This window comes from Leptomonas pyrrhocoris (assembly GCF_001293395.1).
Source record: "Leptomonas pyrrhocoris isolate H10 chromosome Unknown, whole genome shotgun sequence".
Taxonomy (NCBI): domain Eukaryota; phylum Euglenozoa; class Kinetoplastea; order Trypanosomatida; family Trypanosomatidae; genus Leptomonas; species Leptomonas pyrrhocoris.
This window is the reverse complement of record NW_015438361.1, coordinates 271,835-299,725: the sequence shown is the minus strand read 5'-3', so window position 1 is coordinate 299,725 and position 27,891 is coordinate 271,835. Positions and strand designations below refer to the sequence as shown.

Sequence of the window (27,891 nt, the reverse complement as noted above, 5' to 3'; positions counted from 1 at the left end):
GCAAGAAATCAGAGCGTACGCGGTAAAACCAACAAAAAAAGGGAGAAAGGATGGGAAAAATAGCAGCAGGGAGAAGCGGAAGAGGGGCGAGAAGCGGGTTCGAGAAGGTTGGAAAGAAGTCGCTGAACAACAGAGGAGGTGGGGAAGAGAGGAGAACACAAAACTTTGGGTCGACAAGAGGTGATTTCAATTGTGCCGTTTAAAGGAGAAGAGATGTATAAGCTTTCCTTTCATGTGTGTGTGTGTGTGTGTCTGCGTGATCAAATGCGAAAAGGAAGGTACGCTACATCAGAAGGAGCGCGACGTTGACGAGGTCAAAAACCCTGCCGTAAAAGCAGCGGGTGTCGCCATCAGCGTCATTGCCCTACGAGGACGATTATCCTCGGGTTTTTTGTTTGTTTGTTTGGATCGGAGACACACAGACAAAAACTAATAGTAGACGTGGAGCCATGGCTCACAAGACAAGTAGAGGCAAATCACATACGCACACACACACACACACAATCAACAATCGCAGAAACGAGAAAAAAAGTCGACTGATTGAATGAAGCAACGGAAGAAGAAGGCATTTATCTGGATATCAACTGCAAGTGTGCGTGAAACGGGCAGTGAACGAAAAGGAAAAGAAAGAGGAACACATCCGACACGCACCGCTGTCACGACGCGGCAGCGCAGATGGTTTGTAGAAGGAACAGCTGCTGAGTACTGCTCTGACCTTCGCTCGCACTCGCGCACCCGCTTCATCTTCCGCCTTCGCACATTAAAAGACAACAGCGTTGATCATCGCACCGATAGACTGGTTCAGGTTGCGGTGAATCACGCTCTCCGCCTCCATCTGCAGGTGCGACATGGTGTTGATCTGACCCACGTTGCCAAGATCGTCCTCGTCGCGGCCCTGCGTGATGTACTTCTCGGCCTGCTTCGCAAGCGATATGAGCTCGCGGATGCTGGTGCGGGTCTCGCGCTGGTAGACCTTCGCCTGCTCCAACTTGAAGCCCTCTTGCCACCCTTTGCGGTAGACGTTGAGCAGCAGCCGCAGCTCATGGTTCTTCTTGCGGAACGTCACCGGCAGGTTGTAATACTGACGATTGAGGTTGTGCGAGAGGGCAACAGCGGAGGGCTTCGACAAGAAGCCGATGTTGGACGTCACCTGCCGCGGCTCCACGTACTCGCCCATCGCCCGCATCGACAGCATGTCCTGCGGAATGGTGCGGAAGGCGTCGATCACCACCTTGCCACGCACGGACTGAATAGGATCCACCACGACGGAGACGCTGCGCGGCGTCAAGTTCTCGTAACCCGCGGCGGTCATCACATCCTCCGAGGACAGCCAGCAGCCGAAGCCGGGGTGGCTATGATACCAGCCCACCACGTTCTCGTGGCGGCCCACCAGCTTCAGCTTGTCCAGCATGTGCACCTGGTACTCTGGATCCACCGCCTCGACGGACTGCCCTGTGGCGGTCTGCGGCATGGAGAAGACATCCGCCACCCGAATCGTGTAATCGTCGATTTCCTCCCCAATCATGAGACCCATCACCTCCAGCGGCACACCCGCCCGGCCGTGAATGAGCATCTTTAGCAGCGCAATCGATGAGATCTGAATCGTTTCCGATGTATCGCGCGCGTCTTGCATTTCGGCTTGACGGCCCATGCCGCGACCACCGCCAGTCATCATGTTAAAGTCCATGGCGGCAAAGAGCTTCGTACGTGTGTGTGTGTGAGAGAGGGGTGGGGGTGCGTGCGTGCTTTCTTTGGTAGACGAACGACGAGAACAGGGTCACGGTGAAGTGCTCAAGACAGAAACTCCCTCGCTAACACAGGTGGATGCGACTTTCGTGGGTAAAGAGAAGGCAAAGGAAACGTTTGATAAGAATGGACAGACTCAACGGCGGCCTGTCGTCTCGTAAAAAGAAAAAAAAACGGAAAGGAATGCAATGTGCGGGTAGACGAGAACAACCACTTAAACTCACTATTTCCAACGTCGGAGAGCGTTAGAGGAACAACAATCGTCCAACAATATATACGTATGAGACTACACAACTGCGTGAGCGAGTGAGTGAGAGGGGGGAGGAGGGGAGGGAGAGGGGGAATCGATCAAACAGGAGGAAGAGGGAAGCTGACCACGAAAACGCAGCGTTATAATTCTTTGAAGAATCAAATAAAAGTCAACAAAACTGCATCATGCCACACGTGTACGCGATGGCAATTCATTTAGCGACCCCGCCAAAATGACAGGCCAGTCGATCACTTCCCCGCATTTGTCTGTTTTCTCTGTTTTCTGTATTTGATGGCTTCAAGCGACAGAACAGCAGAGAAAAACGCAGTTGTACCACAAATGCACCGATAAGACGCGACGTGATGCAAGAACACTAGGAACACAAAAAGATGGTTGTTGCATGTCAGTGGCAAAGCAATCAAGCGAGAGACACTAGCTGGGAAAACACTACTTACCCAGCAGAGGAACTTCGTAGTTTCCTTATCACCACCAACAACGACAGGTGCACCAAGAGAAAACACATTAAAAGAGGTTGAGGTGCGTGTTGACAAGAGAAGAGAGCAAAAAAAAAAATTGGGTTATATATAGGGGTTCTGTTTGAACTCCAAGTGTGTGTGCAGGAGAAACCAAAAAAAAAAGGGGAAAGGCACCAAACAGTGTCCGTTACTGAACTATAATAACGGCAACGTGATGGGATCACACATTGAGAGAAAAAGGAGGGTTGGATGGTCTCAAAACACGTGGCTGAAACACACAAGCTGAGCCATTCACGTGAGGCCGCAGTAAATGAGGAGAGAAGCATATCGCTTTGCTTTCTTCCTAGCAGATCCGTCATTCGTGATGACGGGGTGCAGGGGATTCGAGTTTAATTCAACGACGACAGCAACAAAAAGGACACGTCGTACGAATACAGAGCGGAATTTGCATGCGCAAGTCATTCACACACACACACGTCTCATATAGATTGCACAAGCACAGAGCTCAAATGGAGGCCTCCAATATTATATATAAAAGAGTTCTACTTGGTTTTCCTATTCGCCACGAGATCGCAGCTAGGATGTTTTCTTCTTTCGAAGCTCGTCATCGCCGACGAGGTCCTCGTACACGTAGTGCTGCAGGCAGGGAAACTTACCCAGCACCTCCTCCAGCTCTGCCTTGTCCTTGCCAATGAAGGCAAACCCCGTACAGAACCGCACGGACAGCGTCTTCAGCGAGCGACTTTGACGCAGCTGTCGCACCTCGGCCGGCGTTACATCGCTGCTATCCAAGATCAAGGTTTCCAAGGCTGGCAAGCTGGCGAGGCAGCTCACGTGATGCAGACGATCGCAGTAGCTGAGGTCCAACAGCTGAAGGCGATCCATGCGCTTGGTACACACAGAGCGTAGTCCATCATCGCCGAGGGACCCGCTGCGGACGACGATGCACTCCAAAGTGCTGAGGTGCGCGAGACCGCCCAGGTCGCTGAGGTGCGCGCACATCTCCGCGACGAAAAGGCGAAGCGGGGGGGATGGGGTGTGCGCGGTGGAAGAAGGGCGGGTCTTTTCTGCGTTGGCGAACATCCCATCCTTGTTGATGCGCGTTTGACTCAAGTTCAGTAGCTCCAACCGCTGCTGATTCACTAGCCCATTCACGCTCGAGAGGAAGCTGCAGTAGGTGAAGTCGACTTGATAGAGATGGGACCGGAAGCGCTGATGCAGGGCCTCCACAGCAGGATTCGACGCTCTGCTGTCGCCCCTGGATGCTTTCCGGCTCGTGTTTGGTGCCCGTGAAGATGCAGTGCTGTCGGAGGAGACGGTGGTGAGCTGTTGTAGCGCCTGCATCCCCTCCCTCACGACTGCTTGGGTGGGCTCCTCCAAGGTCGACATCTTCTCCTCCGGGCACAGAGCGAGGAAGTCACGCAGGTCCTGTGGGTAGGTGTGGCCGTCGAGCCGCGCCACTCCATCGTCGATCACGTACGTGAAGGGCACCAACAGCTGCTCCAACTGCGGGAGGTACGCGACAGGGTTCAAGTCGTCCAGGCTGAGCGCACTCGTCAGGTCCATCGCACAAATCGAACACGCGGACGGGCGATGGGTCGCTGCGCTACCGCAATGCAACGGCTGTGTCGCGGTCACCGCTTCGACGAGCAGCGCGTACTTGCCCAGCTCGTGCAGCGCGGCGTTGTCAAGGCTGCAGCCCGCACCGCTTATCCAGGTAAGGTCGCCGTGGTGACTCAGCAGGGCAAGGGCCAGCCCCGTCGTTGACCGCGTCGCACGCACCTTTACATCGTCAAGAGAGAGCATCATGAGCAGGTTCACCAGCGGCAGAGGACAGGACGGAGCGGCTGACGGTGCCGCTCGCGCCTGCTTCGCGGAACACTCGCGAAGCGCTTTGAGGTGCGCCGCGAGCAGGTGCATCTCGCCCTGCCGGTGATGCAGTTGAATGCAGCCCGCAACGTCCAGCGCTCCAAAGTGGTCAGGCCGGCTCGACAGCCGTGCGTCTTTCTCTTCCCGCACAATGCCTGTACACGCGCCCAGCACCTTACCCAGCGCGCACGCGAGCAGGTGAACGCCACGGGTGCTTGTGTGGCTCACATCCAAGGCCGCCAGCTGGTCCTGTCCACCGTACGTCTCGCCCATGCGGTAGAACGACGCAACAAGGTCCGCCGCGTCTTGCTGCGCGGAAGCCGCGTGGCGGGTGGGTATCTTCGGCACACCGTGCACAACGCTCTCGAGCACCACCGACAGCAGCAGCCACAGCAGCACCACCCACCGCACCAGTGCGACGGAGTGCCAGCGGTGTTCTGCAAAGCGATGACGCACGACAGAGAGGAGGCGGTGTGGCCACCAGAGATCCGCGCCGATGTCCACCACAAACTTGACGTACAGCGCCGGTGCTTTGAGCAGAGACGGCTGCGCTGCCGCCTCGTCGCGATGCTGTTGCTGTAGATTAGAAACCTTGGTTGTCGGCAGCTCGTGTACGCGCACCGGTCGCTGCAACCACCACTGCGACACCCCGCACAGCACGTTGGCGGTCACCTCTTCGGCGTCCACGAAGACGTGACGATACCACACCGTGGTGAAGGCATCAGCGACGTCTCCGTCACGCACTTGCCTGTGCAGCTTATTCACTTGTTGCACCGTGTACACGGAGGCGGCCGTCTGCGGGTCGTGCGCCGTCTCATCCTCGGCGCCGCCGTCGTCCTCGTGCAGCTCCGCACCGTCGCGGAACAGGTTAGACCTGTTGACCTGGGATGCAGTGAGGGAGTCGGGACCGGCACCATCTGTGAGGATTGCGTCGTAGACGGCGGCGTTGGGCGGCACCGCGAGCAGCGACGACACGGACCCGCCGCAGCACGTGGTGGAGGGAAACAAAAGCGTTGCGGAAGGGTTTATTCGCTGCTTGCTGGTATGGGGCGAAGCATTAGTGGGCTGCTTCGGAGCGGAATCCTGAGAGGGCCGCGACGCACGCGACTTGGTCAAAAGGCTCTTCTCATAAAGGTGCACACCGGAGATCAACACCGTCGTCAGCCCTCCAACGTGCACCCCACAACTGTGGGCTTCCTCGAGCGGGTCCTCCACCCGCGATCCTCGGACGCCCGTGCTGGGCCGCGTCGACTTCTGTGCCGGCGGCTTCGCCCGTGAGGTGCCCCAAAAGGCAGGCTTTTGTGTCTTTACCGGAGCAGCCGCATGGTTCACATCCGCGAGGCTTTCCGTCGCCTGGCTAATCCACGATACGGCCTTCGCAGAAGTAGAGGTGGGCGAGGCGGGCTTGTCGCTCAACTCTGCCGTCGTCGGTGCGCCACCCTTACAGCCATCTGCTGCTGCTCCGAGGCCGAGCGCTTCGTTCAAAATAAAAAGTGGCGTGGTCGCGTTGGCCAGTGCAACACCAAAGGCGTTATCCTCATTCTCGTCCAGTGCGTAGGGGTTGCCTGCTAAGACGGTGGAATCAAACGGAAGCACCACCCATGCGTTGCGCTGCTCCGCCACAAGTCGCGCGGAGGGGGAGGCGGCCACCCAGGCGAGTGGCAGGCGGCCGTGCGGCTGTTGCTGGCGCCGCTGAGAGGCGGACGAGAAGTAGGAAGCAATGCAGGCTAGTTGATCCGCTCCGAAACGTGCGTGGTGCCTCTGCGAGCTCATTGTTGTAACGTCTGCGCGTTCTTTTTGTTTGTGCACGTGCTACCAGCAGGTGATAAACAAATATATAGAAGAGTCCACCAACGATGCCACGTATGAGTTGACACGGAGAGCGGCGTTGATGTTGATAATCTTTGGTACGATAGAGTGGAAGTAGAGTTCTTTTCCTTTTTAGAAGAATAACGATGTTAAAACAGTGCTGGACAAGAAAACCACCTTTGATGATCAGGAGATACGCTTCATATAAAAGAAGAGACGAGAATGTGCATCCATGTCGCAGAAAGAGGGAAAAACAGAAGGAGACCACGGGAATAAGGGAGTGAAGCTTTGCTTTTTTTTGTGGCTTGAACACCTCCTTCATTGCTGGTGCGGGTTGAAGTGGACATCTTTGTTGCGCTTTGCGGTGCCGGAGAAGAAAAAAAGGTCAGCTCGCTTCTCCCGCTTTTCGATAAGCACCGCTTGGAGACGCACAGATAGAAGACGCTGCAACACGCTAAGGGTTTGCAAACCAGTTAGGTTGTTCACCGGCTTCTTTTTCTGCTGCTGTTGTGTGGAGGCGGGGGAGGGGGGATGCATCTATTATCAAAAATCAAAAAGAGTGGGGTTTTTCGTCGCAAGGGTTTCACGGCATCCGCTGCCAAGCCCAATCCGTAAGACACAACATCACCGTCGACGAAGGAAAAGGGCACCCTCAAAACGAGAGAAAAACTAACCTCAGGCATCTTCCTGGAGCGGATCCGCCTCATGCATGGCCTGTTCAGCGATGTTGCGCAGGGCGGCACTCGCATCGGCGACCTCTTTGCGCACTTCATTCCCAAAGTCAAGCACACTGGCAGCCAACTTCAGCAAGGAGTCGACGCCAATAGCGCCCGATGCAGGTGATAAGGTCGCAGATGCGCCGTCGTTACGCAACGCTTCGGTGGTGCCGTACTGCTCAAGAAGCGCACGGCGGAGTTCGTGCGACAGCTCCACGTTTCTTTCCTTTCGTCTTCTTGCCTGTTTCGTGGCACCGCCACCAGCACCTTGCGTATCGCCGTTGTTGTTGCTGCTGACGGTGCTGGTGCTGCTGCTATTATCTTCGCCATTTGTGTCGCCTCGCGCGCGAAGTTGACGAAGGTGATCGTGAAGAATATGAATGAGCTGGTGCAAATCGCTGTAGTAGGACACCATCCGCGTACTCAAAGAGTCGCCCACGTCACAGACACGCTCGCAGGTGCGCTCGACTACGCAGAGCAGGTGATCCCGCGCATCTTCCGCGTCGGCAATGTCAGCCGCCATTTGCGCCTGCCGTTGTGCATCGCGCAGCGACTCCGCTGCTCTCGCTTGCGCGCGGTCGCCCTCGCCTGTTACCGCCTGTCTGTTGGCGGCGCTGCTGCTGTCACTGTACAGCTCATCGGCGAGTCGGAGCATATGTCCAAAACTACGGTGTGCTCTGCAGATCAGCTCATCGTACTGATGGAACAGCTGTCGTGTTTTCTGACTGCTGACATGAAGGCGCACATCGCGACGCAGGCGATGGTGCTCCTCTTGAATCTCATTGAGACAGGCTTCGCAGTGAACGAGTTCGCTGAGCAGCTCTTCGGGCCGATGAGCATCGAGGTGGGAGGCGGTTACACTCCGACTCGTCGTCCGGATGCTCACCTCGCCCTCGTTGGTCGTGTCCCCCGCGCGGCGGCGATGGGGGCTGCGCGAGTCGGCCACCGCCGATCGCTGACGCGACACGGGTCGCCTTCTGTCGTCTTGTCGCACACGCAGGCGATCCTGCAGCTTGGCGCGCCAAATCCTGTTCAGCTGAATCAGAAACGGGTAAAAGTGGGACATGGCGGGCAGCTTCGGGTAGTACTTGTTCTTGAACTTCTGAGCCTCGATGAAGACGTCGTACGGTATCCAGTAGTCTTTTTCTGGCCGCCGGCCTTCGAGGACGTCACGCGCAGAAGGCAGCTGCACACTCAACTGCGCCGCCTCCTCCAGCTCCAGCAGCTTAATTCGCTTCAGTCGGGTAAATATGTTTTCTGCCGCGATAATGTCCATCATTTGCTGAGCCCAGCGGCCGCTGAGCCACACATTCTTGGAGAGCGACGAGGCGACGCCCGCGTACACGCCGTCCTCAACCCCGGTCCCAATAAACGAGCTGCCGGAAAAGTTCACATCTTGATAGTAGGGAGAAGCGGCAGCAGAGGAGGAAGAAGGGCTGAGATGCACCCCGCTGTAGTCGAGGCCGCTACGATATTCCGCAGAGCGAGAGGAGATGCCACCCGCACGTCTTCGGGCTGGTGAGGTTTGACGGCTGTCGTTACGCTGGCTGCGCGTTGACTTGCCACGGCCAGACGTACTCATCGTGCGAAACCCGTTCCCCGCATTTCCATCCGCGAAGTACTGGGTCGGGTAGCCTAAGAAGACGAACTTGCTGCTCAGCTCGTTCCACTGAAGATAATCGGCGAGGGCGGGAACTTCAGACATGAGCAGCAGGAGTCGCGCCATGCTGAGCTGAACCGCCTCCACCTCCTCTCGCAAGGCGTCGTTCTCGGTGACGAGCGTCTTCGTTTTCCGCGAATCACCAGACCGCTGACGTCGACTGTCCAACTCGTGCTCGAGCAGCTTCGCCTGACACTCCGCACGGTCCTTTTCTGCCTCCTCGCTGCGCGTCTGTGCCTTGACAAGCTCCTTCCCCACCGCACTGTGCACCCGCTGAAGCTCCGTTAGCTTATCTTCGTAGATCTGCCGGCTGTCCTGCAGTGCCGCCGCGTGCTTTGCTTTCTCTTCCTGTAACGCCTTATCGCTGGTGCGGAGTTGACGAAGAAGGTCATCCGACACGCGCTGCTGCTGGGCCAACTGCTTGTCAGCGGTGTTCAGCGCTGCTCGCAGCTGCCTCGCCTCTTCATCCGCCGCTCGACGATGCTGCTTTGTGCGCGTCTGCTCCTCTTGCAGCTCTCGCATCATGTCCTCCACCCGCAACAGCAGCGTCTCCTCACGGGTTTGATAGTCTTTGCGAACGTGACTAGCTTCCGAGCGCAGCTGGGCGAGGTCGTCCTGCAGCTGGGCGATAATACCGTCCCGCACCACGAGCTGCTCACCTGCATTTTGAAACGTGTTGTGGATCGTGTGGATCTTTTCGTCAAATTCCTTTTCTTTGTCCTTCATGCGCCGCAGCAGCGCGTCCGTGCTCACCGCTGGATCGCGTTCAGTTTTTAGGATGTGCTCCGCTGTGCGGCCCTTGACGTGCGGAGTCGGTGTGTTTATCTCATTTGGGGGTTGATCTGCCGTCATGTGTGCGCCGTACTGTTGGGCCAGCGCCGGCGTGGATGGGTGCGTTGAATACGGCAGCGTTGCGGGGCTGCTCACCTTGCCCCACTGCGGCGCGCCGCGCTGCACGTTCGGTGACCTAGTTCGCTGCGTTGGACTTTTCTTGCTGTGGCTGCGATGGCCGTACAAGTTTTCTTTTGAAGGGACGCGGGTGCGTGCTACTGTGCTGCCGGTGGCGGAGGCCGTGACGGTTGTGGCGCTGTCGCCGCTGCCCTCCCTCGCCGTTGTGCCATGCGGCGCAGCGTGGCCACCACGCGAGACTTCTTTTGCAGGTGCCTGACGCCCTGTCGAGGCGGCAGTGGATGACGCTTGGGAGTCAAATATATCCTCCATGTCGTCGCCAGCGCGGTGCGGCTTCTTAGAGCTTTCCTTTCTTGAAGTCACTGTCGTCGCTCTTGGTAGCGGCGACGACGCTGGCGTTACGCGTGGTGGCGTGTCGATCGAGTCCACATCTGCTAGGGAGGTGTGGCCGACGTCAGCAGAGGTGTTCATCGCGCTAGTTGCTTTTCTTTTTCCTTCTTTTGCAGAAATGATGAAGCGATACAAATGATTCTAAAGTCTATGGAAGCGCAATACATGAAATAAGGGAGAGAAACAAAAATAATGGCGGTGCAAAGACAGGAAAAGACAGAGAGCTTTCTCCGGTGGGTTTCGGCGCGTCACGGCAGTCTATGCATGTACAACACAGTGAAGCGGCACCACAAACAATAGCAAAAAGAGAAGGATAAGTACAAAGTCTTTTGGAAACTGCAACGTTCGATGGGAAGAGGCGAACGCAGAAGCGCCAATGCAGCGGGGGTGCGGTTCGCCTACGAGTTGCTCGAGCGGGCCACCACCTGCTGTCAGCGGCTTCGCAAAACTGAGCACTGAGCTATGCATAAGAATAATAAAGTACACCACAAGGTGTGCATGTGGGTGATAGTAATACGCGGAAAGAGAGCAAATGAAGGAAATCATCAGCGTGGTGGAGTTGGATAGTGAGGAGAAAGAATAGAGTTTAGGGCTCAGCACCGCTCGCCAGTAAAGGGGATGGGCTTTCAGCTTCTGCGTCTCTCTCCATCTTCCTTTATTCAGAATCGAGAATTACGGCAGGTGCGCGACTACAATACAAAAGGTCATGACACGAACTCGAATTGAGACAGCTACACTCGCCATCTTTGCCAGCGCAACGCAGTGCTGCAGGTACGCACGGTACAAAGATCTGTATACATATTTATTGTGCTCTATTCTAATAACCAAACGAAGTGCATAACAGTAAAAAAAGGAACATTAAGCAAAAAGAAATGTATACCCCCACCAACGCAACACGCTCCATTAACTGGCCAACAGAAAGGCCCATCCCCCCTCCCCCTAAAAAAAAACGGGAGGCAGCCGAGCTCACCTGCCGGCATCATCATCAGCGCAAAGGTGTAATGAGGTGCGAAGCCGAAGAAGGCAATGCTGTTTACGCAAAAACCCATGCATTGAATGCGGAAAAAAGTGCAAAGAGCACAGCAAAGTAAAGCTCAATTCAAGGACAAGAAGGGGAAATAAATATATGGGTAATGCAACATGTTCATCATCTAAGTAGAAAGAGAAAAAAAGATGCTGTAACCGCCACCGCACCCAGCATCAACCATAATCCAGATGTTACCGCCTTGTACCACCTGAGTCCACAAGAATATATATATAACGCGCATCTCTTCTAGTAAGCGCACCCACACCATCAACGATCTCTAGCATCGCTTCCAACTTCGCCCTCCCCCCTCCTTCCTCTACTCCGCAATAGAAGACGGATCCTCACTGTTCGGACGTGAAGACGACGTCGGGCTTGCCACCGTCGCCGTCGTTGGAGAGCCCGAGGCGGACCTCGGCTCCTGCTCCCGCTTCGCCCGAATGCGCTCCAAAATCCGCGCCACATCCTCTCGCCGCTTCGCCGCCGCCGCGTCCGACGTGGCGGAGACGTTCACCGTTGAGTCGCTACGGCTGTGTGCAGCGGACTGGTCACTACGACTTCGCGGCGTGGGGGGCAGACTCGATACAGCATCCGTCACCGCCGGCGTCGAGCTCCCTCGCACCTGCAGCGAGGCGCTACTCAGAACTGACGAGGCGGCTGGCGTTGGCGAGGCACGGCGCAGCCCCAACGAATTCGACTCCGGTGCGTCAACGTTCACGGTGGGCAGCGGCGCCGGTTCGCTGCTGCCGGGTCCGCCGTGCCCGCCAACGCGACGAGGGGAGGTGCCGCCGCTGCGATTGTCACCGGCACGGCCAGGCGGCTCCCGTGGCGGGGCCGGCGCAACGGCAGCGAGCGGGTCTGCCGGCTGCGACGCACTCGTGTTGAGGCCCCCGACGGTGTCGTTGCGCACTGCATGCGGGAGCCCCACACCCGTGGAAGAGGGGGGCTGAGGAAGAAAGTTGGGGTTGGTGGCCGCATCGGTATCCCGTGCGGGGTGCGGGACTGGATCATCGTGGCGCTGTGGAGAGGGCGTGGAGTCGAAGGTGCCGCTCTCCGGTGGGCTGCCGGGCGTGGCCGTCCCGGCAACACTGGGGCGGCGATGGTCCGGTGCCGGGTGGAACGTACCGAGGCTCAGCTTGCTGCCGGAGTTGGTCAAGTCGTCCTCTGCCGCCAGCTCCGTCGCCACCTCCGACGCACGCCGCGCTTCATCGACAGGCGCCGTCGTGTGGACACGAGCGGCGGCTCTCTTCGGCGTGACCGTTCCGCTGCGCACCTCCACATCCTCCACCTCCTCCTCTTCGAATTCTTCCACCGCCAGGGGCGCCTCGCGGGGGATCTCGGTGCGGGTTCTGGCTCATCAGTGGTTACTGCCGCCACTGCCGCTGTGGATGACGGCGTGATGGTCGGATCCGGTCGGCTCAATTTCGAGGGCCGCTGCGGTTCTGTCAAGGCCGGCGTCACATCAGCAGGGGGGCGATCCATGGAGGAGGACGGCGAAGCCCGCCTCGCAACGGCGGGGCGACTACCTTGTGGGCCCGCAAATCCTGGCGCGGAGGGTCCAGCGAGAGGGGCAGGCGCGGAGGGCAACGCAGGAGCGGAACGCTGCAGTCGCGGAGGGGCTACGCCGCCACCCCCGAGAGAAAGACTCGGACCGGCCTCGGTGGGCTGCGCACGACGTGGTTGATGCAGCGGCCGATACGCCGGCACGCCACCCTGCGGCTGCTCGGCTGGCGTGACAGGCGTGACATGCGCGGAAGTCGAGGACCCGTGGTCGGTAGGAATAGCAGAAGTGCCGTGCAGTGAGGAAGAGTTCGGAGAAGCTCCTGCAGAAAGAGAAGATGCGGCTTTCTCCACCTCCACCTCTGCGCGGGTGTTGTTGGAAGGTCGGGGTAGCATCGGGGGAGGGGGCCACCGGTGCACGGGCAGCGGTGGTGGGGCGGAGAACTGCAGCGACGGCTCGTCATCGTCGTCCATGAGGCGGCGCGACCGCGGCGACTTGGAGCGCTCCTTCTCTCCTTTTTTTTCCCTGTTGCTGATGGCACTCATTGTTGACGATGACGACGCCTTCTTGTCTGCCTTGCCACCGTGTGGAAACCTATGCGAGGGGAGTTCCGTTTCCGCTGGTGCGGGCTGTGCCGAAGCGTGTGGTGCGTCCGCTTCGGCCTTCGCCGTTGATTCCTTTGCCTGCTCCGTTGGTGTTGTTGGCGTCCGAGGTGGCGGCGGCGGCGGAGGGAGGCGTGCTGCAACATGAGGAGCGGTCGCAGCAGCAGCGGCACCGACGTTGCGAGAGGGCATAACGAAATCGTCGTGCAGCAAATCCACCTCCACACGTGACGCCGCTTCTGTAGGATGAACGGCATCCTCAGCGTGTGCGCTACGCGTCGGCGGAGGAGGAGCAGCCGCCGCTGCTACGGGCGTCACCTCCTGCGCCGCACAACGAGGGGGTTCATGGAAGAAGAGCGTCGCCTCGTCACCGTCGCTGTCATTGCTGGCGGCGCGACGGGCATCGTTGGGGCGATGTGTGCCTTTCGCGCCTTGCCCTTGACCGGCAGGTTCAGAGCGCGGGTGGTAGCACGGCGCGGGTGGGGTAGAGGGCGGGCGCGCCGTTGTGCTGCGGTCCTTGGGCTGCGAGCCGGGCTGTGACCGTTCGCTTTCCTCTCGCACCGCGCGCGGCGGCGGCTCGTCCACCGACGTCGGCGAAGGGCGCGGAGGCTCCAACGGGGAGGTGATGAGAACAGCCGGTGCGGTGGGGGTCGGGGTCTTGCGGGGGAGAGACGGTCCCTCTGGTGTGGGGGAGCGCAGGCGGGCACGTAGGGGTATTTCATCCTTGAGGGGACTCTCTAGACGCCTTCGGGAGTCTTCGAGGGGTGCAGGGTGGGTTTCTGCCTCGTTGCTGCTGCCGCCGTTGGACATGATGTCGGACACGGATGGAAGCGTCGTGTCTGCGTCGTGGAACAAAGTGGACGGCACCACCGCCGCAGCCGCCGTGGGAACTGGCGCGGAGGCAGAGTCGGCTTCTGCTACGGCAGAAGGCCGCACGGGTGCTGCCTTCTCCGCCTCCTCACTCGGTAGGCGCTGCTGCTGCTGCTGTGGTGATGGTGGTGGTGGTGGTGGTGGAGTGTGCAGAGGCTGTTCCGAGGCCTGCGGAGTGACGGACGGCGACGATACAATGGTGACCGACGACGCTTCTTGATCGATCCTGCGCACGCTGTTGGGCATCGGTGTTGTGTTGCCGGTGGCGGTGGCGGCGGCGGCGGCAATAGGGAATACGGTGTCCTCCGCTGCGACGTCGACGATGGAGCGCTGCGCCGCGTTGCTCGTCTCGCGCGCTTCCTTGACCGCCGACTGCGGTTGTGAGGGCGTCGTGGAGAGACGCAGCGGGCGCGACACAGAAGGCGGCGGCGGCGTAGGGGGAGCGGCAGTCGTGGTGGTAGGGTTGTTCGTCGCTGTCGTCGCGCTGCTAGCTACGGTTGGCTGCGCAGAAGATGGACGGGCGGTGGACGGGCTCGGGGGCTCTGCGTCATCGCCCATGTACAGCGCACTGCAGATCGGCCCGCCGTTAACGGCGCGGGGGATCGGCGAGCTCTGCGAGACAGGCAGCGTTGACGGCGGTGGCGGCTCGTTCCCCTGGCTCACGGCCGCAGTGGCACTAGGACCAGCAACCATGGTGGGTCGCGGCGCCGACGGCTGACCACCCGACATCAGCGGTGTCGCCTGTGAGGAGTTGTGGGAGGCGGAAAGCCCCACGTCGGCCGGCTGGCGGCGCAGATCGCTGTGCACCATGCCGCTGCTGCCGCCGCGGTAGCTGTAGCTGCCGAGTCGTGGGGGCTGCATCGCCGCTGTCACAACCTCCACCTCCGGCTCCGACTCGAGTTCGTCGGCCACTTCGTCCACGAAGGAGTCTGGTTCCTCTGCGGATTCCACCTCAGCGGGGACAGCAGGGGCTACTGGTGCCGGCTCGGGTGTGATGTCTGCGGTGACGACCTCCATCACCGTGGACGCGCGCTCGACCTCTGCACGCGGCGGCAGCCCCAGCGGAATCGCCACAGGCAGCTGCACACCTGCCGAAGACGATGTGGTGCGACTCTGGTCCAGGCCGCCGTGCAGTTTCAATGCACCGTTCGGCTCCTTCTCCAGCTTCAGCGCACGCTCTACGGCCTGCAGCACACGGGCCTTCTTCTTCTGCACCCGTCGTTTCGCCTCCGATGCGGCGTCCGCAGGCAGGTGTTCGATCATGCGATTCGGCGTGGCGGCGTCGTCGGCGGTGATGAAGAGCCCTTCCGCCGGGCTGCGGCCCTTCGCGATGCTCTGCAGAATCAAATACCCGTTGCGGTCCCCAATGTCCATCTTGCGCAGACTGGACAAGAAGCGGGCCATGGCGTGAAAGTCGCTCATGACTTGCTGGGCAAACTGCGCACACTTCCGCAACGTGGTGGCGTCCACTGCGGAGGACGACGATGGCGTTAACGCGGCAGCCGGGCCGAAGGGGCTGGCGGCGGCGGCGGCGGCTTGCTGCTCCGCCACTCGCTCCTGCGCGAGGCGCGAGGCAAGATACACATCCTCGGCGTCGCCGCGGGCGGTGCGCATGATCTCCGACACGAGCTGCGCATCCTCCTTCACGTCTCGCAGCTGCTGGTACCACTGCTCTCCGCAGGCCTGCAGCGCATTCTTTTCCTGCCGCAGCTGCTGGCACGCTTCCTCCGCTCGCTCCACCTCCGCCTCACGCTGGTGCAGGTGCTGCTGGAGTTCATTGCACATGTGCTCGATGTGCTGCTGCCGCATCGCAGCATGACGCTCGCCCTCGGCATTTTGCTGCAAAATCCCCTGCGCCTGCGCCACTAGCTGAGCCAGCGCACGCCGCGCCTCCACCGGCCAATACTGCGTCTCCGCCGCGGAGGGAACGGACAGGGGCGTTCCGGCAGGTGGGTGAGGCGCGCGGTCGTCGTTTGTCATGAGCGGGTCGCTGCCGGTGCTGCTGCGATGGAGGTGAGCGTTGACCTTCTCAAACTGCGCCGCCGCCGCCGCCCGCTCCATCTCGGCGAGGCGCTCGTCCAGGAACTGGATTTGCTCGACGGCCGTTTCGAGTTCGTTTGCGAGCTGGCTGGCACGCTCCTCTGCGTCGCGCTGCGCGACATGCGCCATGCCGACCTCTGCCATGGCCGCCTCCGCCTCCGCCTCTTTCGCGACGAGGGTCTGACTCAGTCCGTTCTGCACATACTGCTTCGTGGCGGAGGTGCGGGTGAGGTGGTCTTCCAGCACGCCATTCAGTCGACGAATCTCGTCTTCGTAAACAGCCACCTCGCGCTCCTTCGCCCGCAGCGCGGCCTGGACGCCAAACGACGTGGACGAGTCTTGATGCTGCTCCTCTACGATCTTCTGCAGCCGGCCCACCTCGGCATTGCACTCCTCCACCAGCTCCTCCAACTCCTCCACGTTGCCCTGTAGCATCTTGCGGTCCGTGATCGCCTTCACAAGGTGCCGGGCGAGCGCCTCGGCTTTTGCCTGCGCCTCCTCGCACTGCCGCTGCAGCTGCGGTGACGCGATATCCTCTGCACAAAGCGGCGGTGACGGTCGCTTCCCCTTCGCGCTCGGTGCGCGTCGGGTGCTGCCGTCCGTGGGGAAAGGTGGGAAAACAAATTTTTGAGGAGTGGGGCTTTGCGCCGTGTGCACGTCTCGCAGCGGCTTGTCCGCGTCGGCATCACGCTCCATCGCCGGGAAAGGGTTCTCGCGAGGCGTGTTGGCATAGACACCGGCTGATGCGTCAGGGCGTGCAATCGAAGGGGACTCCTCGCTTCGTACCCCAGGTTGCAGCGGCCTTTGTGCGGCTGTGTCCGCCGCGCCGGCACGCGTGCTTTTGCGCAAGAGAGTGAGAAGAGCTTCCTTCTCGGGACCCATGTCGAAGAACTCGCTGCCGCCTGCGACGAATGCGGGCTGCGCAGCGGCTCCACCGGCCTCCCCGCTGAGATCTGTCGGTGCGTGCTGCTGTGGCGGCGGCGGCGTATCATTCTCCCAGACCGAGTTGCGACCGCTGTCGGGACGAGCGGAGCTGCTCCGTTGTTGCCGGGGGTACAGGGAGGTGAAGAGCGGCGTGACGGAGGCGGCGCTGCCCGCGACGGGTGGCACAGGTGGCTTTGAAAACGCCGTGGTTTGATCGCCGTACGGGTGGGAGGCTTTTTTCCTCGTCATCGGTACAGCAGCAGCAGCAGCAGCAGCGCCGCGAGGAGTGAATTCCTTTGCTACAAAAGGCTGCAGTGGCGGCGTTGGCGGCGGAGGAGGCACGTCTTCGCCCGCCGTGCTGGACGCGTAGCTTTCATCGGTGACGCTGGAGTCGTAATGCAGCACCGTCGCGGTCCTGTCATTCAACGGCGACGCATGTCGCTGCGACGGCCGCTGCTGGCGTGCACCGTAGCCTCCGGCGGAGGATCTCCATGTGGAATGGCTGGGGCGATTGGCGGTGCCCGTGTAGTCCGCGAGGGTGCGCGGGGACACCTTCTCGTCGGTGGCGAAGAAGTGGTGCAGCCGCGACTCCTCCTCCCTCCGCAGGCTCGGAGTCAGCGACACCGTCTCCCAGCGGTTTGATGGGTAGTCGGCGTCGTCCTGGCGAGAAGGCGGAGGCATCCCAACCGCCTTGGACCAGGAAGACGACGATGGCGGTGGCGGCGGAGGCGGCGGTGGTGGTAGTGGGGGAGAGCCCTGGGTGTGTGGCCCTTTGTCGACGCCCCTCGCTGCGGCAGCGTCAGGGCGTCGGTCGATTCCGCGCTGCGACGTGGCCACCAAACTCTGCATCTTCGCCCAGCTGCCCTTGCGGGCGTTGGGGTCGCTCAGCCGTCTTTCCGAGGCCGCAGCGGCCGGCGCGGCGCGAGGGGGAGTGTAAGTGGGGGAGGGGTAGGCGCTGCCGCTGCGCTGCACGTTCGTCTCGTTGCGGCCGAGCTGACGTCTCCAACGGGCGAGGTCGTGATCCGTGGAGGTGGCAGATACAAAAGAGGACTCGCCATTGCCATGTTTCCTCGATGCACCGGGCGGCGACGGCGGCGGCGGCGGTGGCGGGCCTTTGCTGAGTGAGAGAGGTGCGCTGCGGTAATTGGCGGCAGCGCTCGGGCGGTTTTCCGGTGTGGTGTAAAGACTGCGTGGACGAGGCGGCGGCGGCGGCAGATTGTCTGTCACCTCATCTGGAGAAACCAAAGTGGAGGACGTCGTTGGTGCTGGCGGAGGAGGCGGTGAGGCACGCGAAAGCGGAACCCCTGCGGCTGGCGATGGCAGTCCCATGCGAGATCGCGGTGAGCGTTCATAGTTGCCTGAATACGACGTTGACGACGGCGGCGGTGGAGGCGGCGGCATCGTGTGGGTGTGGTAATAGCTGCCGCTGCGCTGGTAACGATCCGCCATTGGCACACTGTGACTGGGGCTGCGACTGCGCTCTGGTGGTGGCGGCGGCGGTGCAGCGGCGGGAGACGTGAGAAGAGGCGCCGAGGAAGGCACCGGTGCGGAGTACCTCGAGGGCCGCATCGCCGCAGCTGTTCCTTTGAGCCCGCCCTGTGCGCTGCTAAGGGTGGGCCGAACAGGCTCCGCACCACCGTCGCTTCGTCTCCACGAAGGAGGAATCACTGTCGTGGTAGAAGGCTGAGAGGGAGAGGGGATGCGGCTGAGGGAAGTTCGGGTGGGTTCGCGTGGGTCTGCCCTCGGCTGGCGAGTCGTGCTGTACAGCGTGGCGCGTGGCGGGGGCGGTGGGGGCATCACTCCCGCTGTCGGGGCAGCGGTAGCGGTGGTGTCTGCCGCTGTTGTTGGGTACGTCGGTGGACGATAGGCGCTGTCAAGACGCGTCGTTGCCGGACGATCCAGGGAGGCGTTTCGCGGATACGAACCGCTGCCGCCCCTTGCACCCACGACACTGCCTGTCGAGGAGGCCCGGGTGATGCTGTTCGGGTCCCGCAACGAGCGCACCTCGCCCGTCAGCAAGTCGTCCATAAAGTCGTCGTTCGTCGTGGCTGCGGTGCGGCCTTGCTGGGTGGCGGCCCCGCCACCGGAAGCGCTACCTGCCCCGTAAAGGGACCCGACGGTGGACGAGGCCATGTTGCGTTCCTCCAGCTGCTGGAAAATGTGCTGGTGCTCGTCGTCCTCCTTTAACGCCTCTTCGCACAGTCGCTTCAGCTGCTGCTGCCGTGCCTCGAGTTCGACGAGCCGCGCTCGCTGCTCGATTGGCACGGGTGAGTCTTCCATTATACCACTCTTACCTCTTGAGCTGTTGCTTTCTAGAATTCCCCCCACCAAACGAGTGCAAGAGGAGTAGTAATCGAGTCAATCTATAAAAAATAAAGGAAATAAAGTTCGTGCTCCCTTGCAAGCAAACGCCTACGCGAAACGCAAACGTCTAAAGAACGGTTAAATAGTACAGAAGAAAAAAGAGAGAAAACCGCTTTCAGCGTGCTGATGACGTCAGAAGCCACATCGAAGATGTCTCGAGGGTAGAAAAGGTCACAACCCAGCGGCGACCCGTGTTGTCAGAAAGATGCGCGCAAACGCTGCCAATGCTCGTTTTCTATTTCTTTTCCCTTCGTCGGTACAGAAGAGGAACACTTCATACCAAGAGAAAAGGAGCTCTTTCTTGCATATATATGGAAAGCAGATAAAACGAGTGGACACGTAAAAGGGGGAAAAAAAAGAGAAGGAAAGGCCACGCGGTAAAGACGACCACGAGCCTCTTTCTCCACCTATTTTGCTTCTTCCTTTTTCTTTTCTTTTCCAAGGCAAGTACTTTTGCGCAGCTGCAGACATTGAAGGCGGTAAGAGAGAACGGAGAAGGGCGAAGACGGAAAATGAAAAAGAAAGCACTCAGGCATGCAGAAGGAAACGCTGGAAATACGGTGTATTCATTCATACGTTAATATTTCAACGTTTTTGATGGCGTATAATAAAGCTGTCCTGTAGGTTGATCGAAGCGCGTGCCTCTTCGTTGTCTTCCACACGGACACCTCGCGAGAACTGCTGTGAAGAAGTGAACTGATAGAAGATCTGAAAGGCTCCAGTGGCACCGCTAACCAGCTGCGGTCCACTCGTTCATGCGTTTTCTTCTCCTTTCGTCTTTTTCTTTCCTTTCCTTTTAATCTTCCGACTCTTTTTCATTCATGCTTTTGACACGGTTCTGATAGGCGCTGCGTACGCTGGCGATGGAGAAATACTGGGGCGTGTCCCGAAGACACCGGACATCCTCGCGCGTTGACAGAAAATCGCACAGAAGTAAAAGAAGAAGAAGATAGCAACGGCTTTACATAAATCAATAGAGAAAAAGAAGGAAGAACTGCCACGTTGACCAAACCCTTCAAGGTTAAAGAAAGCACGATAGTTAGGTCTGGAGAGGTCAACTTAGAGGGAAGAAAAGGGGTTGAAAATATCAAAGTAGGAAAAGGGGGGAAAGCATGTATCTTACGGTGGAAAGAAAGGGGAGAGACGGTGGAAAAACACAAAAAGAAAAAACACGAAAGGGAGCTTTGCGTAACAGAGGAACAACTCTTTTTTCCCCTCCTTTTTGTTTTCTTTCTTCGAGAGAGAAACAATAGCGCATCGAACATCACAGATGGATGTACCATAGGTGGAAAAGGCACTTCTTGGCAGTCGCACGCGTTGGTCACACATTGCCTTAGCTGGGTGCGCTGCGAGAGAAGCACAGAGGAAGAAAACGGAACCATTTTGTTTTGTTTAGGTGGAAGAAGTGTACGTGCATTTAAAAACAAACGAAGAGAGAGAGAGATGGGGGGCGTACAAGACAAATTGGTGGCACATGCTAACGATATCTTTCTTCATTTTCTTTTGAAAAAGAAAAGAGGGAAAGCGGGTATAAACGACGCTTGCGTGAGCGGCACCGCAGAGAGAGAAAAAGGAAAAGGCGGAGGGCCGGTAGAGGAAAAAAAAGGGGGTTCAAAACAGGAGGGGAAAAAGTTTAAGCGCTAGCAAAGGGAAACGAGAGAAATATATAAAAAAAGAGAAGCAGAGAACCAGCTTTTTTCGTTCCACAAGAAAAAATGAAGGGGAGAAGCTGAAAGAGCTACCAGGGGTAGCGTCGAATGCGCGTCTTCGGCTGCTCAGCGGAGCAAAAGAGTTCCACAAAAAGAAGAAAAAGAAAACAGCAGTTTCTGCCATCCTTCTGTGGGTAGATGCACAGAACACAATGCGTGCCATACAGAGCCGTCAACCTCTACCCTGATTGAAAAGAAAAATTGGGTTCAAACTAATATATATATAACTGTAACTGCAATATAGAGAATATAATTAAACATGTACTTTTGTTTCCCCTTTTCGAAGGAGAAACCTCGAAAGATAAGTCAGAAAGGACGGCCCTGCTTGCGGCTGATCCGCCTTTCGTCCTTCGATTCCGTGGTTAAGCAGGAAAAAAGTTTTTGTATGTGTGTTTGTAAAACACAAGAAGCACCCTACACAATCTCTTCTGGAATGTCTTCCTCGATGGCAGCACAGGACTCATTGCGGTTCAGCCAGGAGACGCTACAATGCACACCGCGGCCTCGCTGTTCTCTTTCTTCGGCAAAGTCGTCCAGGTTCGTTGAAGAGGCAATGCCACTGGAGCACTGATAGAAGGTGCAAGGTTCCTCCGATGGGCACACAGCTGAGGTCCTGCGCGTGCTGGCCGCACCACGGTGCAGCACCGCTGTCGCCGACCCAGAGAAGTCGCGGTCCAATTCCGTCACAACACTCTCCTCCCACGTCGTCTGCGTGGGCGTCGCCTGCAGCAGGAGGCTGTGCGCACCCGCCACCTCACTGCGGCGCTTGTGCTGGCGCCGGTAGCCCCGCAGCGGAGAGGCGGAGCCGATGGTGGACGCGGTGTCCGTGCAGATACACTCATCTTCGATGTCCGTGTCGGTTATGACGGACGAGGAATAGCGGCTGTGCGTGCACGAGCGAAGGAAGCTAGCTTGCCCCGTCACGGCCTCGTACGAGCTCGCCCCCTCGTGCACCTCCAGTCGGTTGTGTGCGTCGGCCCAAGAAGGCGCCGTCCCGGCGGGGCGAGCAGCGAGGGGAGCGAAAGGGGCAGAGGGAGACGGCATCAGCGTGATCAGTGTCGACGCCCGACCCGACACGGTGACCTGAAGTGTCTTGCCGTTGCCGTATGTAGCAGCACCTGCGGCGCAGCCCCGGCTGCGGCTGACGCACCGTACAGGAGGCGCCGTCTGCACGTCATCTTTGTTCGTAGCACAGCCTGAAAACCGCGGCATTGGTGTATCTACCAAAAACGGCGGTGTTTTAGCGGAGATGCTTTTGGTTGGTTGGTTGCTTTTTGAAAGCGCGACGCTGACGCTTGAGAAAAGAAAAGAAGAATTTGTTTTTAAAACGGAAGTTAAATATCTTTTGTATTAATAGAAAAGAAAAAAGAAAAGAAAAAAAGAGGGTATAGGGTTAGCTGCACGAGATAATATTAAGACGCGAAAAAAAGAAGAGTTGTATATGTGTGTGTGAGTGTTGGATCTTTGTGAGGATCAACGTATCCTTAAGCTGAAGCCACGAAAACACGCAGGTGCCGACAACGGTAAAGCGCATTAGCAACACACAAGAAGAGAAAGAAAAAGGGAACGAAAAGGAAAAATAAGAGTGGATGAAGAGGGAGTAGGAGAAGCGGGAAACAAAACCGATGAAGGAAAAGGTGAAGACCCCAAAGCAGAAGACGTGGCGGGTGCCACACAGCACAAAAGGTGTATAACGGCTTCACTTGCAAAGGAAAGAGGCTTTATTCCTCCACCGCCGCCGTATCGCCCACGGCAGAAGGCGCCACGGAGCTGCAGTTCGCTTCCCACCTTCGCACCGGAAGAGGACGAGTAGCTTCACACCATTCATCGTTTTCAGTTTCACGTGCCGTACTCGAAGCGTAGAAAGATAAAATGAGACCGAAGTCGGAGATACGAAAGAAAGAGGAAAATAAAAAAAAGAGGCGTTGTCCGCCGTATTTCCCCGACGCTGAAGGCGAGACATCTTCGAAAGAACGAAAAGAGAGCGGAAACAAGAAAAAAAGAAAAGAAAAGAAAAACAAAGAGCTGCATGAAGGCGAACGCCGTCACACATCTCCGGCACGTGTTTCTTCGATGTATCCTCGTTACAGTTTAATCTTTGACAGCTGCGCGTTGCAGTCGGCGAACTCCTTCACCATCCGCTCTACCACCTCCGCCGCGCTTGGGATATCCTTGCACATGGAGACGATTTGGCCGATCTCAAGCTCGCCCTTGTTGACGTCGCCGTCGAACATGCCCCTCCGTGTGCGGCCCTTGCCGCGGAACTCGGCGAGCTGCTCCTTCGAGGCGCCGGAATCAGAAAGCTGTCGGGCTTCCTTGCCGTATTCGTTCAGAATCATGCGAGTCGGCATGAGCTGCTTCAGCGTCAGCCACGTGTCAGCCTCACCCGCTGTTGTACAGCGCTTCTTGAATGCCTCCGCCGCAGAGCTCTCCTTGGTGACTGCGAACCGCGTGCCCACCTGCACACCGTCCGCGCCGAGAGCCATGGCCGCCAGCATCGCACTGCCAGTCGCGATACCGCCGGCAGCGAGCAGGGGGATCTCCGGTGATAGCGCCTGCCGCACCTGGGGGATGAGCGTCATCGTTGTGATCTCCTCCAGCCCGTTGTGGCCGCCGGCCTCAAAGCCCTCGGCCACCACGGCGTTCACCCCCGCCGCCTCGCACTTCAAGGCCAGCTTGCAGCTCGGCACGACGTGCACGACCTTGATGCCGTGACCCTGCAGCTTCTGCGTCCACAGCTTCGGGCTGCCAGCGCTCGTGAACACGATCGGCACCTTCTGGTCGATGACGTACTCCATGTGCTGCGACATATCGCCTGTAAGAGAAATGTTCACGCCAAACGGCTTCTTGGTCGCCTCTTTGCAGCGGCTGACGTGATGCTGGAACACGTCGAAATTCATCGACCCCGCACTGACAAGGCCAAGGCCGCCGGCGTTGCTCACGGCAGAAGCCAGGCGCCACCCACCGCACCAGATCATGCCACCCTGCACGATTGGGTACTTCGTGCCGAAGAGCTTCGTAATGCGATTGGGCTGCATTTTTCCTTTTAGCCTGCTCTGGTCGTGTTGGATGTGTTGGTTGTGACGAGAAGAAAAAAACACAAGATGCAAACAAAAGCAATGCGGTAAATGCAGGGGGATGTAGAAATCGAAATGAGAGAATAGACTCACCAGCGTTTGTTCGGCTTAGTGGATTCAGGATTGTAAAACAGAAAATACGTTTATATATGTGATGGACGCTAAAAAGACAAGAAGGTGATGAAAGTACTAAATGTTCTTGTTTTTTGATGGTGTGAAAACAGAGAGAAGAAAGGGAAAAGATGTTTTGTGTAGATGGAAAAGAACAGAAAAAAAGGGACTGTGTGGACTACGTTTATGGCGTGAGCTCAGCGATGCATCACCATAGAAAGGAAGAAGGAAAAAAAGATGACGCCAGAGGAAGAAGAATAACCTCAGGAAAGAGAAAACGGAGGGAAAAAGCTTGGTTTTCGTTCTGCTGAAGGCAACAACAGTAGCCACAAAAAAAAAGGCCCTACCGCAGGTCACAACGCCAATAGATCTAAAGCCAGTCACCGCGCAGAAGATACTGAGTTCGCAAGACAGGCAATAAGTGCTTTCCTCGCAAGTATTGTTGCTTCAACGCGCTTTCGTGTTCTGTATATGATAAAAGAGAAACAATTTTTCTATGTCCCAACAAGCAGGTTGCATGAGATTGAAAGAAAAACAGCACAAGGCTCTTTGCGAGAACGACGCACTGTTCCTCTTTTCGATTCAGCTCACAAGTGCAATTCATCTATTCGAAACCCGTCTGCTCAAGCTGGCGTGGCATCGCGCATTTTTTCTTCTTCGCATTTTTGCACGTTGGCAGCGTTGCTGTCGAAGCACATCGGCGCAAGAAACCGCTGCTCAAGCAGAACGCACCCAAGCACAGCGAAGCGGCCCCGTCTTCACAGAGGACACAGGCGAACCGGCACGCCGTTTTAAAAGTCCGAGGCGTCCTCCGACGAAGAACGGATGAGCGCGTCATCGTCGGTGGAAAAAGTGTCGTCGAAGACGGTGCCACCGCCCGCTGCCGGCGTCGCCTGCGCACCACCACCCATGGCAAGCCGCCCCCACGGCCGTGTAATGCCGCCGCCACCGCCACGGCTGCTATCGTCGTCGCTGCTGCGTTTCGCCTGCTTCAGCGCCTCCACCGCAATTCTGCGTGCGTTCTTCTCTGACCAGGCAATTCCCGCCCGTGCGGTGCCCTCGTCCGCGGCTATTTCCTTGCGCGACTCTCCCTCCGCCTTCTCCGCCTCGTGCAACACAACGGCGGCGCCAGCGGTGTCAGCGGCAGAGTTCGTCGGCGTTCCCTTCTCCCTGTCCGGCGTCTTCTGCGGCGTCGCCGAGAGGGACGTGGAGGAGGATTTTACCTTCGACGACTTTGACGCAGGCGACGAGCCAGCAGAAGATCGAGAAGAGGAGGAAGCTTTGGCTGGAGCACTTCTGCTGTGAGAGGTCTTCGCGGAAGCGGTAGTGATCGTCGACGCGCTTGTCTGTCGTGACACGCCGGGCTGTGGCGCTACGGCGAGGGGAGGGGGAAGCGGTGGTGAGGCGGGAAGGGAAGATGCGGGCTTTGCGTCTCCACTAGCAGCAGCGGCCGCAGCAGCGCCTTTCACCACCTCCGTCGTTTTGTTGGCTTCGCCGACCGTAGAAAGTAATGGAGATGCAGTCGTTGGTGCAAATGCAGTCTGCAGAGCCGTATCGGAGACCTCGCTGGTTGAAGACGGCTTCTCTACTGCAGCCAATGCACTTATCGTGGGTTGACCTGACCCCGCACCATCGTTATTGACACGCGTCGGCATCCCCGCTGTGTCTGCATGTGCTGAATGACTCCCCAGTAAAGCAGCGTTTTGAGGTGGTGCTGAACTTGAACTGGGAGCAGCGGCGACCGCAGATGCCTGTGCTCCAGCGGCATCTGTCTCAGCAGGCGTCGCCGTCGCTGCGGAGGCCACCCACGCCGCATCCCAACGCTGCTGTTGCTGCTGCTGCTGCAACACCGCGTTGCGCTGCAGCTCCTCCGTGCGCAGCAGCAAGCCGTAGAGCTGCTTGGGGTCCGCTGGAGACCCCGTCGTGCTAGTGCCGGTTGTGGGCTTTGCGGGGGATGCCTCCTCGCCAGCCGCGGGCGTTGTAGCGGTCGGCACCTCGACTTCGCGAGCAAGCAAGCGCATGCGATAGCGTAAACGGCTCACCTCCTCGTCCTTCAGCCGCAGCTCCGACGCGTGTTCGGCTTGCAGGCGGCGAAGGTCCTCCATACGGCGCTCCTCGCGGCTCCGCGCGCCGTCCAGCTCCATCAGCCGCGTCGCGCAGAGCTCCTCCCACTTCGCACACTGCAGCCGCAGCATCCGGCACGTCTCCTTTGCCTTCTGCAGCTCCGCCTCTTTTTGCTGCTGCGCTGCCTCCCGGTCCGCCAGCTGCGTCATCGTGTCGCGCTGGCGCCGCTCCATTTCCGCGCGCTGCTGATGCACGTCCTCCCAGGACAGCTTCAGCCGCTCCCGCTCCTGCTCAAGCCTCGCTACGACGCTGCGCTCCATCTCAGCAAACTCTTCCGTCTTGTTGCGGGCGAGCACGCGGTACCGCTGCTCTGCCTCGTCCCGCGCCTCCTGCAGCTGCACCCGGGTGAAGGCGTTGTACTTCTGCTCGTACTCGCTGCGCAGCTGGGCGTGCATGTCACCCTTGTACTGCGCCAGTCTGCGCTCGACCTCGGAGCGCAGAAAGAAGGGCTGCTCGCCCGTGGCGCCGGTACGCTTCAGCTGGGCAAAGGTAAGCGCGTACTTGGCGTCCACCGCCGCCAGGCGGCACTCGAGGGAGTTGAGGGGGTTCGTGGCGCTGTCGGTGCTGTCGGCCGCTTCGGTCTGCGTGCTGCAGCTATGCAGGTGACGGGCGGCTCCATCCGATCCGCTCAGAAGTCCTTGCCGCGTGACGCAATCCTCCACCAGACGCTGCAGCACGCTCTTCACGGAGCGCGAAGGCGAGGGGGTCAAAAAATCCTCCTCTTCTGCCGCTGCTGACTTTGATGCGGCGGTTGGCGAACCGTCCACGCTCGTTTGGCAAAAAAGATGGGCAAGGTATTCTTCCTCTTCCGACGGCGCGCCACTCGTGCTGAATGGGGGCACCTCCGCCTCAGTGCTAAAGATCGAGAGCGACATGGCTCGCCGTGTCCGCCGCAGGTGGTTCTCGACCAACGCATCGGCCAGACCGCAGGACCAGGTCTGCAGGGTGTGGTCCGAGCGGCGAGGCACGGCGGCGATGGCGCGACCGTCGGAGAGCGCTGCAGGTGTCACGTCGGGTATTGAAGAGCGTTGTAAGCCGACCGCCCTGTCCTCTATCCTGCCTTGTCCTGGGAGAGAGGAAGAAGAGGGGGATGGAGGAATGGACTGGGCTGCCCCATCGACCAGCATGCGTGCTGTCTGGGGATGCTGCATCAGATCGGTGAGCATCATGCCGCGCAGCTGGGTCTTGAGCTGCTGCAGTGCGCCGTTGGCGCGAAAATGTTGCTGCATGCCGGTTCGCAGCTCTGAGGCGGAGAGTTTGGTTAACTTGCGCGCATTGGGCAAGACATTGGGTGCGTTGAGCGACGGTGGAGGAAGAGAGGCAGCCTGGCCTGCTGGTGCAGAGGCACCGGCGACCGACGCAGACATGACGTGTATCTGTGTGTGGTTGCGCGCGTGTGCAGGAATAGGGGAAGTTTGATCTATGAATTAACCGCAAGAGAACAGAAATAAAATAAATGATACAAGAACAAATACAATGCTGGAAATCTATAAAAGAAAAAAGCTATAAAGCATACGCTGAAAACTATGCGATGGGTTTCATACGAAGAGCGTGCTTGCTCATGTGTGTTTCACCTGTCACTACACTGCCGTGACTTCCAACTGCTAACGGAGAAGTCCTTCCACAGGGTACGTCGTTGTGAATTGCAGTTCTATGTATATCTCAAGAGCTTGTGCCTCCGCGAGTCGCTGCAACGCGAAATGCAATACAGTAACTAACG

General features: G+C 58.5%; 7 protein-coding genes across 13 annotated transcripts; all 7 read right to left on the bottom strand.

Annotated features, from left to right (window-relative positions):
- Positions 1-760: 760 nt before the first annotated feature.
- Positions 761-2,042, bottom strand: ABB37_03233 (putative Proteasome regulatory non-ATP-ase subunit 11; the record flags this gene model as incomplete). Of its 2 annotated transcripts, none has more annotated exons than XM_015800507.1 (1): positions 761-2,042. In XM_015800507.1, exon 1 carries the CDS (start codon positions 1,685-1,687, stop codon positions 761-763), a length of 927 nt encoding a protein of 308 aa, XP_015660514.1. In that variant the 5' UTR covers positions 1,688-2,042. The 2 variants fall into 2 exon arrangements, with proteins under 2 accessions (XP_015660514.1, XP_015660515.1); XM_015800508.1 differs by having other exon boundaries at positions 761-2,034.
- Positions 2,043-3,048: 1,006 nt separating this feature from the next.
- Positions 3,049-6,350, bottom strand: ABB37_03232 (hypothetical protein; the record flags this gene model as incomplete). The annotated part of the gene is made up of 1 exon (XM_015800506.1): positions 3,049-6,350. The coding sequence occupies exon 1, from the start codon at positions 6,112-6,114 to the stop codon at positions 3,049-3,051; it is 3,066 nt and encodes a 1,021-aa protein (XP_015660513.1). The 5' UTR covers positions 6,115-6,350.
- Positions 6,351-6,825: 475 nt separating this feature from the next.
- On the bottom strand, positions 6,826-10,287 carry ABB37_03231 (hypothetical protein; the record flags this gene model as incomplete). Its single annotated transcript, XM_015800505.1, has 1 exon — positions 6,826-10,287. Exon 1 carries the CDS (start codon positions 9,904-9,906, stop codon positions 6,826-6,828), a length of 3,081 nt encoding a protein of 1,026 aa, XP_015660512.1. The 5' UTR covers positions 9,907-10,287.
- A 1,714-nt stretch (positions 10,288-12,001) lies between these two features.
- On the bottom strand, positions 12,002-19,066 carry ABB37_03230 (hypothetical protein; the record flags this gene model as incomplete). Its single annotated transcript, XM_015800504.1, has 1 exon — positions 12,002-19,066. The coding sequence occupies one exon, from the start codon at positions 19,064-19,066 to the stop codon at positions 12,002-12,004; it is 7,065 nt and encodes a 2,354-aa protein (XP_015660511.1).
- Positions 19,067-21,273: 2,207 nt separating this feature from the next.
- On the bottom strand, positions 21,274-22,350 carry ABB37_03229 (hypothetical protein; the record flags this gene model as incomplete). 2 transcript variants are annotated; one of them, XM_015800502.1, is made up of 1 exon in its annotated part: positions 21,274-22,350. In XM_015800502.1, exon 1 carries the CDS (start codon positions 22,069-22,071, stop codon positions 21,274-21,276), a length of 798 nt encoding a protein of 265 aa, XP_015660509.1. In that variant the 5' UTR covers positions 22,072-22,350. The 2 variants fall into 2 exon arrangements, with proteins under 2 accessions (XP_015660509.1, XP_015660510.1); XM_015800503.1 differs by having other exon boundaries at positions 21,274-22,344.
- A 593-nt stretch (positions 22,351-22,943) lies between these two features.
- Positions 22,944-24,245, bottom strand: ABB37_03228 (putative enoyl-[acyl-carrier-protein] reductase; the record flags this gene model as incomplete). 5 transcript variants are annotated; one of them, XM_015800497.1, is made up of 1 exon in its annotated part: positions 22,944-24,245. In XM_015800497.1, the coding sequence occupies exon 1, from the start codon at positions 23,895-23,897 to the stop codon at positions 22,944-22,946; it is 954 nt and encodes a 317-aa protein (XP_015660504.1). In that variant the 5' UTR covers positions 23,898-24,245. The 5 variants fall into 5 exon arrangements, with proteins under 5 accessions (XP_015660504.1, XP_015660505.1, XP_015660506.1 ...); XM_015800498.1 differs by having other exon boundaries at positions 22,944-24,227; XM_015800499.1 differs by having other exon boundaries at positions 22,944-24,218.
- A 593-nt stretch (positions 24,246-24,838) lies between these two features.
- Positions 24,839-27,400, bottom strand: ABB37_03227 (hypothetical protein; the record flags this gene model as incomplete). Its single annotated transcript, XM_015800496.1, has 1 exon — positions 24,839-27,400. The coding sequence occupies one exon, from the start codon at positions 27,398-27,400 to the stop codon at positions 24,839-24,841; it is 2,562 nt and encodes an 853-aa protein (XP_015660503.1).
- Positions 27,401-27,891: the final 491 nt, after the last annotated feature.